The sequence below is a fragment of the Oryctolagus cuniculus genome, chromosome 2 (genome assembly GCF_964237555.1).
Source record: "Oryctolagus cuniculus chromosome 2, mOryCun1.1, whole genome shotgun sequence".
NCBI classification, from domain to species: Eukaryota; Metazoa; Chordata; class Mammalia; order Lagomorpha; family Leporidae; genus Oryctolagus; species Oryctolagus cuniculus.
The window spans coordinates 16070963-16084599 of record NC_091433.1 but is presented as its reverse complement, the minus strand read 5'-3'; the positions used below and the strand labels follow the sequence as shown (position 1 = coordinate 16084599).

Below are 13637 nucleotides of genomic sequence, written 5' to 3'. Positions count from 1 at the left end.
GAAGATCAATAGGACTCAAACCTTGATTCGGAGGGAAACGGGATCAGGGTCAAAAAGAGAGACAGTGACAAAATAGAGAAAGAAGGGAGAGATACAAGGATGAGCAGAGATATAAGAAGACAAAGAGACTCAGACAAGGAAACAGGGACAGAGGGGCAAGGACAAATGGGACTGAAAGACAGGATGGAAGCAAGGGGACAAGACAAAAAGCAAGAGCAAGAAGAGACAAAGGCAGAGGCGGAGAGAGGCAGGGAGAGAAACTGCGAGGCTGACACAGACTAGCTCTGAGCACAGTCCAATTTACTCTCTTTGCATTTAAATTCCAAACATTATTTACAGCAAATGTAAGCACCTTCTGGCTGCCTCCTTCTGAATTAACTAATGGGGAAGTAACTGCTGCACAACTGGTAAAACAAAATGGGTTAATTAGAAATTTAGTTTTCTGCCTTTAAAATTTATGAAATTATAACATGAAGTGGAGGTATATCCCCTCATATTCAGTCACCCACACTTCACTACCCATTATAAAGGTAAAAAACTTGGAGCTGTCTGCAAAATCCAAAAGAAGTTGGAATGGTTTGCAAGCAAGTTTTAGCAAAGATCCTCACCAGAGTATGAAGCCAAATTATCTGGGATCCTGCATTTTTAAGAATGAATTTGAAAAACAAACTCTCTCTGGGTATGGTGGGTGGGTTTATATGTATATGAGCTTTAAGGCCCTGTGAAAAACAGACATCCTGGCTGATGAGTTCACATTTGCAACAAGAGAAGAATATAGCTCCTACCCCTAGCACCCAAGGCACTGCTAATGAACCAACTTGTCACTGATTCAAAGAGATACAGACAGGATCACAGTGCCTCTGAATCTCTTGGGGGTTTTTGTCATAGTTATTGATCCATGGGCAGACATCATGTCTGTTGAAACGTTATTAGCCATTTTCTTCCACCAGACATCCACAAGCTTAGAATCTAGGAAGAAAAACATCTTATAATTCAAAAGCACAACATGGAAACTGAAAAGGTCTGTGAATTATGTAGTAGGAGCCTTTATTTCCAAGCAGAGCTGTGGGAAGTGTACGTTCTTGCTATCAGCAGTACTGCAAAAAGGAAAGAAGATAAGCATAATTCTGTTATACAAAATTACTACTTCTGTAACCTGCATCAGCCATTGTTGAATTCCTAATTCATAGCCTATCTTTCAGCATTGAAACTTGACATTTACATGTAATGGCATTTCTTGTGTAACAAAGCAGCTAGGGGAAAATGGTCACTTGCATATACCACTGTTGGTCTACAGGAGTAGGAAAATGAAAGATGATAGGCTCTTTTCAGTAATGGTAGGCATTGTAAGATGCAATCTTCTCTATTGGGCAAATACATTTCCATTCAGTTACTTCACAGTTACAGTGGGCTACATGTTTGCACACTCACTTTCTATTTTTCTGTTGAGTGTGGTTTTTTAAATGCTGTTATTGGAATGGTTTGATTTGACCTCTAGAGGCAAGGATAAAGGGGTAGATTTAATTCTGAATTCTAAGATAATAAATTCTCATCAGAATGAGTAGTTTAAATAGCCAATTAATTAAAGATACTAATCTGTCCATTGATGGGTGGCAATAAATATTGAATAAATTGAGTGATATTAATCACTCAATAAATATATGTTAGCACCTAAAATGTGTAGTATGTTGTGCTGGTTGTTAATAATCAAAATAGAATGAGACACTTTCTCATCTCATGTAAGCATTGTTGCTCTAATGAAGTCTTCCCTGGCCACAATAAATAAAAGGATAAGTTTTCCATCCAAACCCCTTCCAAAAGTCTTGAGCTCCATCGCTGCTTTCTGTATGATATACATTTTGCTACTTATTTTTTATACTTTTTCTTCCCCAACTGTAATGTGTAAAGTCCACTAAATAGGAATTTTGGTTTATTTAATGTGTTATTCACAGCACCTGGGACAGTGGCTAACACATAGTAGGCACTGAACAAATGTTTTTTGAATGAGTCAGTTGAGGACAGAATGGAAGCCTTTCCTTCAGGGGCTCAGGGTTTAGTGAGAGAACTTGACAAATCATGCCATGTAAGCAGATTTGTAAAGATATAAATCAGGATTATGAGACCATCTTATAAGATGTATAGTCTGATTTCATTTTCAGTAGATACTTATTGAACATTTTATATGTCAGGCACTGTGCAAAGTAAATGGAAACAGTTTTGAAAAAGATGTTTTCTGATTGATAGAGTTGGGCATAATTTTTCCATCATTTATGGATTTTCTACTTATTCTTATATTTCTGTTTCAGACTTAATGATTTTAGATATTTCTGTTAGGAATATACTTCTTGCATTATTTTTAATTATTTTCTTAATATCTAAAGATTCCTTATCCAGATTAAGTCTCAATCATTTACTATGGACTACTTAGGGCTGATATTGTACTTCTTTATGTACAACATAAGAACAGTACAAGAGTAAAATTTCAATTATCCTCGTCCAAACTTTTTGGTAGTTTTGTCAGAAATTTTCCAGCTATAAACAAATTACTCACTATCTTTTGTTTAGCATCTTTTTATTATTCCATACTTTTAATTTCTACCTGTTGATTCAGCTTTCCATATCATGTCATTTCTCTTCAGTCCAAGGAAATTTCTTTACCATTTCTTATAATTTGTACCTATGGCCTATGATTATCATGATTTTCAGTTATCTGAAAATATATTCCATTTTTCACTTTAATTCTCAAAACAACTATTTTTATAGACTAGCATAAAGAATTGCAGGTTGATAGCCCATACCCCTGAGAACTATAAGGAAGTAATTAAATTGTTTTATGGTCCCTATTATGAGAAAGCATTTTCATATTATCATTTTCAGATGTTTGTATCTTTTCTACTTTTGATTTTCAACAGTTTGACTACGATTTAACTCTGTGATTCTTCTTGTATTGATCTTTGCTTGAGGTTCCACAAGTTTGTTGGATCCGTACATTGACATTTGTTCAAAAAAATGGTGAAACAGTTTGGCCCTTTATATCTTCTAAATTTTTTTTGTGCATCTCGTTCTACAATCACTTTAAGTTGGAATTTGTGATACATTGCATAGATTGCTAAGGCAGTGCTTATCCCTCTACTCTATGATTCATATTGTATGATTTCTTTTGATCTCTATTCAGTATCATAACTTTAGTAACTTATCTACTGTTCAGTCTAAGGATGTTTTCATTTTAGATATTTTACTTTTCATTTCTAGAATGTCCATTTGGTCCATTTTTGTAGTTTTAAATTCTCTTCTGAGAATTTTCATCTATATGCTCATTATGATCATATTTTTCTTTAAACTCACTTCCTATTCCAACAACTGTGCCATCATAAGATCTGTTTCTATTTACTGGTTTTTTGTTTTGTTTTGTTTTGATTATGGGTGAAATTTTTTTCTTCTGCTTCATATGTCTATTACTTTTTGGTAGTGTGAGGGATATTGTGACCCATTGTAGAGAGTTTGAATTGTGTTATATTACTTTAAAACCTGCTGAATATCATTCTATAAGCCATTCCATAGTTTAGCAATTCCTTTTTGTCCAGATTTACTGCTATATTTTAAGATAGGTTAATTTTAGTTGTTACCTTGGTCACAGGGAATAGCTCTGATACCAGGAAATTACCTTTACTTCTAAAACAACCTTTTTGAGCTCTCAAGTGAATGCCAAGGTTCTCATCATGGATTCTGCCTTCTTTCCTCCTCTCCCTCCTCCTCCTCATGTTCTTCTCCTCCTCCTCTTTCATTATGATTATGATCATGATTATTGCTTGGGTCAGAATTCCAACACTTTCTACTGCTACATAATGTCTCTTACCCCCAGTTCAGTTCTCAGCCCCATAGCAATTTTGCCTGCCAAGCATTATGAAGCCTTACTCTGATCATGTGTATCCTATCCTGATGCAGATTTCCAACCTTCCAGACAACACATACATGCGTTCTTTCTCTCTTCTCCTAGCCCTGTAAATTCCAGTCAACTTGTGATTCTGTTCCATTGACTAGTGTCAGTTTTTATATAAGTCCCATGTTGTTTTGGTTACTATAGCTTTGTTGTATGCTTGTAAGTCAGGTATTGTGATGTCTGACCTTGTTTTGTTGTTTGTTTTTTGTTTTGTTTTTGCTCAGGATCACTTTGGCTGTTCCTGAGTTTTATAGATTTCATATGAATTTTAGGATTTTTTTTTATAATTCTGTAAAGAATATGATTGGTCTTTTGATAGGGATTGAGTTGAATCTGGAGATTTCATTAGGTAGTTTACACAATTTTAATGAATTAATTCTTCCAATCCATGAGCAAGGAATATCCATTTTTTGTGTCCTTGATGATTTCTTTGTTTTAAATTTTTTATTGCAGAGATATTTCACTTCTTGGGTTAGATTTATTCCTAAACAGTTGGGGTTTCTCTGGCTATTGTGAATGGGATTTCTTTTTAGTTTCTACTTTGAGTTCATCATTAGCATATAGAAAAACTAATGTTTACTTTGTGTGTTTTTTTGTTTTGTAACCTGCAACTTTACTGAATTGATTTATCAGTTCTAACAGCTTTCCAGTGGTTAGGTTTTTCCATGTACATCATGTCATCTGCAACCATGGCTATTTTGACTTCCTCCTTTTCAGTATGAATTGTATTTAAAATACACTCTAAAAAATGGACCTTTAAATCCTGTTTAACAACCAATGTTCCTTAGAATAAAAAGATACAAAGAAGTTTAGTGATCTCTACAAATTGAGTTTGCTTGAAGTTGTAAAACAGGAACTAAAATCTGAGATTCCTAACTCCTAATTCTATTGGCAACCTGTCTTCCTTACCAAATCAAGTATGGGATATGTGTGGGGTGGGGTGGGAAAGCATTAATATGTATGACTGCCTCGGAAGTATGAGGTTCCTTCCACCATTTCTAATCCCAAGGGTCCAGGCATCTGTCCTGAGCCTGCACTTGGCAAGTATTAAAATTTAAGGGAAAAGGTGGAACTCAAGCAACTGGGTAATACTTCTTGAGACTGGGTTATGTTTCAGTGTCAGGGACAATTCTAATTTTGACTAGATATGTAGAAATCAGATCTGAATCAAAGCAGCTGGGTAAGAGGTAAAATGAGCAGGTGTGTCCTACTTCAGAGGGCTGCTAGAACTTTGTCTAATAGAATCACTCTTCACCACAGGGTGTATGAGCTGGAACAACAGAGTGTGATGCTAGAACCATGGGGGGATAGAGCAGAGTGGGAAGGTCGTTTCTGGTCTCACTTCCTCAGGCCAGTTAGAGACACAAGAGGGAAAGTTTTCAGAGTGAAGCATGTCTGAATGAGGTTTCGAGGCTGCCTTGGGATGTGGAAGTTGGTCATCAGGGAAGGGCTGACCAGATTGAGGGAACAGCACATACCTGGGGTAGGTGGTGGAAATTACTTACACAGAAGGAGCAGAATGCCAGCTTGGGAAGCTACAGCAAAATGGTAACATCCTGGAGAAGTTTGCAAAGGAGAAGGTTTTTGAGCGGATGTGTCCTAGAAATAGAGAAGGAAGGCACAAGGGAAAGTCGGTTGTAGGTGAAATCAGATTGATCTTAGAAGTTTGCGTTCACTTAGACACCAACCTAGGAAATGCAATCGGGCTTCTTTCGATATACAAAGAGAATTTATGTAATCACTTGCTAGATATTTATTGACTTCCTATGCCAGATCCCCAATTAGCATTTGGATACCAAGTGAGACGCAAGACAAGTCATGCACATACTCCTAAAGGGAAGGCACACTGCCTGAGCTCCAGCAAGAAGGATGGCTGAGTCAATGGTTGATGATCTAGAGCAATAGGAAGCAAGGTTGGAAATGCAGTCAGAGGTCAGGCAGGGCCAGATCATGCAAGGAGTTGGGGTCGTTGGCAGGAAGAGTGTTTTTTCTTCCCACAAAGAACAACATGAGCATTTTAAAGAGTGTTTAAATAGGAGAATGATTTGATTTATGGATTTACTACTTCATGTTGTCACCTCCCCATCCACATCTTTTAGCCAGTAGATATTGATAATTGCAGTGGAACAGTTCCAGAGGGAAATGGCTCAATAGTCTTGTGGTCAGAACTTCTTTATAATTCCAAAGTGGTAACTATATGGCAGAAAAAGAACAAGTGATAGATTTGCCACATTCATATTCCAAAGACAGCCTGACTTTGACTTAAACTGTTTCTTCTTGCTCTTGGTTTATTTTGAACACCTCCCAGCTGAACTGAGGGAGGTGTGAATTACCATGAACATTCAGACTTCCAAACAATCTCATTGTGTAAGTCCATGCCATTGGACTCTTGGCTCCTGGCGGCTGTTTCTGGCATTTGCTAGCTTACTGACCTGGTGACTATTGATTTTCCCGGAGTCCTCTCCAATGATCTGAAGTCACAGATACTGCTCCGTCTATTCCTGAGTTAACGTTTTATAAACACACCTCACTTATTTTGGAATTACTGTGCCTGAATAAGTTCCATTCATTAATGTCCACACTTGAAAAATGTGAAGGACCATCACATCTCTGCGCGTGTCAGCACATGCTAATGTAGCTGCATACCAAGGCTGTTGACTGTCTCACTTTCAGAGAAGGCAATGGTACTAACAGGTGATTGCGGTGCGAATGATTTATGCAGAGCATCTATCGCCTCTGTAATCAGAGATAGGGAGCAATGAGAACAGAAAATTATGTGGGCCCTTAGGGCTGGCAAGAATATTGAAATGTCATCACAGCTAACTCTTCAGCTGATACTTACATTATTCCTGATCTTAGACCAAAAACAAACCACCCATCAAATTTTGCTTTTGCCATTAGTAATATGTTTTGTGGTCCTTTTTTCATGTGCTAATCATTTCTTTAAGCAACAAAAGGAAAAGTTTTAAGAAGAAAGCCTAAGTAAGGAAGAAAAACCTGAAAAAAGGACTTTTTTTTGCCCCCTTCCGGGGTCCCTGCTCACTGCTCGCTGCCTGATTGCCTGAGCCATGACTGCAACCCAACCCTGCCTGCTGGCCTCCCTGACAAATGCTGCGACGTGGCACGGGGCTCTCCGCGTTAACAGCATTAATCGCGTATCTTCTAGGTTTCCTCTACGCTCAGAACAGCACCAAGCGCAGCATTAAAGAGCGGCTCATGAAGCTCTTGCCCTGCTCAGCTGCCAAAACGTCGTCTCCTGCTATTCAAAGCAAGTTTGGTTTGGTTTTGTTTTTCCACCCCCTAACTGTTGGTTTGTTTGTTTTGGTCTGCGTGCATTGCCGTTCTTTGCTACTGAAAAGAATCAGTCTGTCATATGCTGCAGAAGCCACTCTATGGATGAACTCCTGTTTACCTAAAAGGAGCACTGTTGTGTGGTTATACAGCATTTCTCATCCGGCAGGCTGACAGCACCGTGTCAGTGACAGAAGCCTGTGTTTTAATATATTGAAACATTTCTGGTTGTCCTAAGGAGTGGGGACTGGACTCAAGTAACTGGAGAGCAGCTGGGCACCTACAACCTTGTATGTTTCTTGCCGCACATGAACTGGGTGTGCATTTTAGATACTACCAAACTTCAGGAGTTTCACTAGATCAGGGAAAAAATATCGTATAAACCATTTAAACAAATGTGTCGTCTTGGCTGACTCTATCAGTCAGCATTCTCCTAGAAAAGCAAAACCAATAGGTACTTCTTCGTGCAGACACATATATAGGTGTACATACATACACATATATGTATGTAAAAGGATTTTTTTTTTAGGAATTACTGCATGCAACTGAAGGGGATGTGATGGCTGAAATTCACGAGGTTCACTGGCAGGCTGGAAACTCAGGCAGGAATTAGTGCTACAGTCGAGCCAGAACCTTTTCTCCAGCAAGACAGTTTTTGCTAGAGCCCTTCAACTGATTAGATGAGACCCCCACCCCACCCTGTTCAGAGCCATCTGCCCGTTACTTAATGTCAACTGACTATAGACATCACCTCATCTACCAAATACCTTCACAGCAACACTCGGGCTAGTGTTTCACCAGATAGCTGGCTACTCTGGCTTAGCCTGGTTGAAACATCAAATTAGTTAGCATACTCCCCATCTTTATTTTGTAAAGATGTATTCTATAATTTATAATGTACATTTATAGGTATTTTATGTGTACAAAAATGCCTTCATACAATTTTTTCAAACATCAAACAACTCGAAGGTAATTTTCTTTGTTGATAGAAAATGAAATATTACAAAGCTAGGTGGCCAGCACAGCAGCTCACTAGGCTAATCCTCCACCTGCAGCGCCGGCACCCGGGGTTCTAGTCCTGGTTGGGGTGCCGGTTCTGTCCCAGTTGCTTCTCTTCCAGTCCAGCTCTCTGCTGTGGCCCAGGAAGGCAGTGGAAGATGGCCCAAGTCCTTGGGCTCTGCACCCACATGGGAGACCAGGAGGAAGCACCTGGCTCCTGGCTTTGGATCGGCATAGTTTCGGCTGTGGTGGCCATTTGGGGGGTGAAGTAACAGAAGGAAGACCTTTCTCTCTGTCTCTCTCTCTCTCACCATCTAACTCTGCCTGTCAAAAAACAGACAACAACAACAACAACAACAAAAAAGCTAGGGGAATAATTTTAGGGACTGAGGCAATATCCCATATCTCTACTCTCTAGATTTTACCACATTATTTTGTAGAAACACTTGGATTCAGTTAGTGCTTTAAGAATATGACTTCCCTAAAATTGTATTCATTTCTCTAATACAAATGGAGAAAATATGAAAAGAACTTCAAATAAGTCAATACATCCAGGGAAGAGTCTCAGAATAGAATAGCAATTTATTTCACTGGCACCAGCCAAAGTCAATATATCATCATAATAAGATTTAATTAATTCACTTATTCATTCAACAAAATTTATTATATGTCAATTCCTGCTCCTTGTGCTGGGAGATAAAGCAGTAAATAAAACAGATTAAAGTAAAGCAAAACAAAACATTATGTTACATTACATTGGTGGGGGGACAGGACAATTGACCTCCACTAATAATAATCCCATGTACAAAAGTGTCAAGATTGTGGCTGAGATACATGAATTTTTTTTAATAATATGTCAATTATTTTATTTAAGGTTTTATGTCTCATTTTGCTTAAAAATAAGTTATCTCAGAGCTATAGAGGCAGCCTCCTCATAATCCGGCTTATATTACTTATTTTCTGTGAAGTCCCTTTTTCTTTTTTCCTTTTTTTTTTCAGTTTTATTTAGTGGATGTAAATTTCCAAAGTACAGTTTGTGGATTACAGTGGCTTTCCCCCCCATAACTTCTCTCCCACCTGCAACCCTCCCATCTCCCATTCCCTCTCCCATTCCATTCACACCAAGATTCATTTTCAATTCTCTTTATATACAGATCAATTTAGTATATATTAAGTAAAGATTTCATCAGTTTGCACCCACACAGCACACAAAGTGCCAAATACTGTTTGAGCACTTGTCATATCATTAATTCACATTGAACTACACATTAAGGACAGAGATCCTACATGGGGAGTAAGTGCACAGTGACTCCTGTTGTTGACTTAACAAATTGACACTCTTGTTTAAGCCATCCACAATCTTCCCAGGCTCTAGTCATGAATTGCCAAGGCCATGGAAGCCCCCTGAGCTTGCCATTTTTGATCTTATTTCGACAAGGCCATAGTCAAAGTGGAAGTTCTCTCCTCCCTTCAGAGAAAGGTACCTCCTTCTCTGATGGCCTGTTCTTTCCACTGGGATCTCACTCGCAGAGATCTTTCATTTAGGTCCTCTTTTTATTTCCCCCAGAGTGTGTTGGCTTTCCATGCCTAAAATACTCTCATGGGCTCTTCAGCCAGATCTGACTGCCTTAAGGGCTGATTCTGAGGCCAGAGTGCTATTTAGGACCTCTGCCATTCTATGAGTCTGCGGTGTATCTCGCTTCCCATGTTGGATCGTTCTCTCCCTTTTTAATTCTATCAGTTATTATTATCAGACACTAGTCTTGTTTAGAGATACATGAATTTTTAAATTTTTCTTTTCTTACATGCATGTGCGCACTATCTCATGAATGAAACACAATACATTATTAGTATCCCAGAAGACTGTAATCCAGAAAAATGCCAAAGGTCTAACCCTACATGATATGAAAGCCACAGGTACATTTATTGCCACTATATTCTGCAAATGTTGGTTATTCGAGTCATTGCTTTTCTCTTTTCAAGTTGAAATCAAAATCTTCAATTTAACAGATAGCTACTGAAAAATACGTCCATTTGTGCTTGTTGACAGGTTAAATATAATATTCAAATGGATGTCTATCTTCTCTTAGTGAAGAAAAAGCTGGCATGTCCTAGTAGCACTTTTCCTGCACCAACATCTAGTGGAGTCATGAACCCAATAAACATGCACAGGGGATGCAGCAGCACTACTGTTACTAAGGATGAGAACAAAGAATGTTTCTTGAAAGCCAAAAAAAACCTTTATAAAATGCTATTAAAATCATTTTACAAAAGTGAGATTTTATAGGAATGTCTGATATTGAACCCATGGTAGACTTGACCTATGATTTGTGAACCCCAGAGGGTCTACAAATATAATACCCTTCTCCTTTTATTACTTAGCTTTTCACCTCCATAACCAAATGGATAAGCTAAGCTGTTTATAAAGGCTCATGGTTTTGGAGGTTCACCATCCATCATAGGGAGAGCCCTACTGGTTTGGCATCTTGTCAGACTGGAGGATGGCAGTGGTGAAGGATGTGGGGTTATCATGGCAACCAGGAAGCAGAGACGCAGGTACCACTCTTGTCATCTATGTGCCTAGGGTCTCTCCTTATATGATTTGATCGTGGGGGCTCTACCCTAGCAACTGAGTGCAATCTCATCACTTCCCACAAGCACTACCATAATTGGATTGCTTCTACCCTTAACTCACCAACCATAAATATTAATTCATTAACTATTAACATAGGATTTGGGGACCAAGGCTTTAACACAAGGGCTTTAGGGGAATAGCCAAGTTGATCCAAACTGTAGTGCTCAACTAGCCACATCAAGCCACTACTACAGTAGCAAGGTGTGTATTAGATTCTTATCCACCATCTGGGCCCTAAGCAATTAGGCAGAGGACTGAAAATATTTTTTATGAGAACCAGGAGCAAGAGGTAGATGGGGAAAGTTAGATACTAAAATGGTAGAGAAGACTAGGCCACCAGGAAGAAGATCAGACACCATATGCTGGGCAGAAGAATACCATAGGGTGAGTCCTGACCTTGAGCAGGGTGACTCTAGCTATAAGGGACCTGTATAGTGGCTGAAGATGTATTCTCCACCAGATCTCATGAAACCCCAAAGCTAAGGGGCTGAAAGTTAGTTTGAGAGGGTCCATATTCATGCTAAGTGTCATTGTCTTTCTCTAGAATTACAAAAGACTCTTAATTCTTCATGGTAGGAATGTACAACTTGTCATTAGTATGCAAATAAAAAATAAAAATACATTTCCTGCAGAAAAACTGAAATTCCTGTTAAAGTAAGGAACACTTAATTTTCCCATAATCAGAGAATCATAGTTTGAAGGTCACTTAAAAAGACTTCTAGCTCCATGTCTCATCTGATCCTCAGACTGCCTTGGCCGTCATCGGGGAGTGTTATCACACCTTTGGAAGCCGTCCGCTGGGTTGTCGTCGGCTTTAATGTGCATTCTTCCTTACACTGAAGCAAAGTCAGGCTGCTTTTTAATGTGGAACTATATTGCTCCTAATCCCACCCTTGAGAACAATGTAGGGAATCTGCTCCTTCTTGCATAGTACAGTCTTCCTCCTCCATCACCCTCTTCTTCTTCCTGCCCCTCTTCCTCCCTCTCCTCCTTTATTCCTTTTCCTCTCTTTCTCTGAAAACCAGAGAAGGTAAATAATTTCCTCAAAAACACAGAGCTAGTAAAATAAAATCTAGAATAAAATTAAGTCCAGTATTTTCCAACATGGAGATGCTATGATTCACTATTAACTAGGGCCTAGGAAGAAAGAATAACTCACTTTAAAATGAGGCATTGGAGAAGAGTCTAGTGAAGAAACTATTTGCAAATGTGTGGACAGTGTTTCTGGAGCCAAGAAATTTAGTGAAGCAGCCTGTGCTAGCAGGAGTCAAAGTTGCTTTGAGATCCATGATTACTCAGAAGTGAAGAAAGCTGTAACTGTAGCTGTAACTATAGAAGACAGCTCCCCAACAGGGATTCTGACCCTTGGAAGACAAAGGTAGCGGCTGCATCAACTCATCAAGGACAGAACACAAAGAATGAAAGACCACAACCTCTTTTTTCTCCTTTCTATCCCCCTCTGAGTATTTCCCATTGGCCAGACCCAATGAGGGAGCGAGAAGGAGTCTAAATAGTATGGTCCCCAAAAGTCAGCATTCCAGACCCAGAGCAGCAGTTAGGAGTGGCAGGTGAGCCAGGAGACCAACTGAAGAGGTTCCCCAGATTCTGTACATCTTGGGAGCCAGTAGTTGGGATCCACAGGACCAGTGACAATTAACAGTCAATAGTACTGCTCTTCCTCTTACAAGATTTGTTCTCTTTGAGGCTGACAGCTGGCTCATAAACTTATATAGAGAGATAGGGAGATACTGAGTAGCTATTTATAGCACTAAGGAATTGAACTACCTACTGAATGCATGGCTTACTATCAAGAAATTTCCAGTCTCTATGAGAAAAAATACTATCGAGTCTGAGGCTCTGCCTTCTCACTAAGTAACAGTAATTCACTTCACCTTTCTGTGTTCTGTTTCTTCCTTCTAAAGAATAAAGTAATCATTGTTCAAGTGACATTATGGTGACAAGAAAGTTACTTACTAGATAATGGCCAGAAGCAAAGCAAAAGATAAAACATTAAATACTTGATTATATGCGTGTTTATATCTATATATATTTATTCAAATTTGATTCATAATAGCTACCCAGTACTATCTCAGTGCCCTCATTCCATCAAAATAATTGATTCACTAAATTAAAGCTTCATTTCAGGGATGTCTGTGGGTGATCTGAGCAGACACGGGAGAGCAAATATGACAAGGTGACTGTGAGACAAGACTACTCCTAACTGATAAGGCACCACTGGCACATTGCCATACAGAATTGAAACACATAATTCCCTAACTATACTTCAGGTTTTTGGTGTCAAATATCACCCAGCATTTCAGGGTGTTTGTTTTTCCTGGTAGCATACTGATCATGGTGGATTTTAGATGTCTGTATTGGCAGAGAAGCCATCAGCATTTGGCTGTGGGAGGATTTGTTTTCAAAAAGTGACTTGAGCTGCCAATATGTTGCCAACTAAAAATGCAACAGGAACCTACAGTAAATTAAGAAAGTTGCATAACATTCCAACAATTAATTAATGTCATGTTAACTCCTTGATGGATTTAGCTGAAAATTCTGACCTAGGCATGAAGTCAGAAGAATCTTTGGAGGCATAATTTGTGAAGGTTGTAAACTTACTTTTTAATTATATCTATTTTAAGGATTTATTATACATTTGAAAGGCAGAAGTAGATCAAGATCTTCCATCTGCTGCTTCAGTCTCCAACCCCCAAATTGCTGCAATGGCCAAGGCTTGGCAAAGCCAAACACAACAGCCTGGAACTATATCCG

The 13637-nt window shown here is 38.9% G+C and overlaps 1 protein-coding gene across 7 annotated transcripts in view; it reads left to right on the top strand.

Annotated features, from left to right (window-relative positions):
• The window catches only part of KCNIP4 (potassium voltage-gated channel interacting protein 4), a 1213489-nt gene that overhangs the window by 1048923 nt on the left and 150929 nt on the right, over positions 1-13637 (top strand). Inside the window, exon 2 of one of the 7 annotated variants that reach the window (XM_051842088.2) lies at positions 7107-7208. The exons of the other annotated variants lie outside the window; for them this stretch is intronic. Coding sequence (XP_051698048.1) covers positions 7107-7208 — 102 coding nt within the window. The remainder of the gene's footprint in view (positions 1-7106; positions 7209-13637) is intronic. 7 annotated transcript variants of the gene reach the window in all.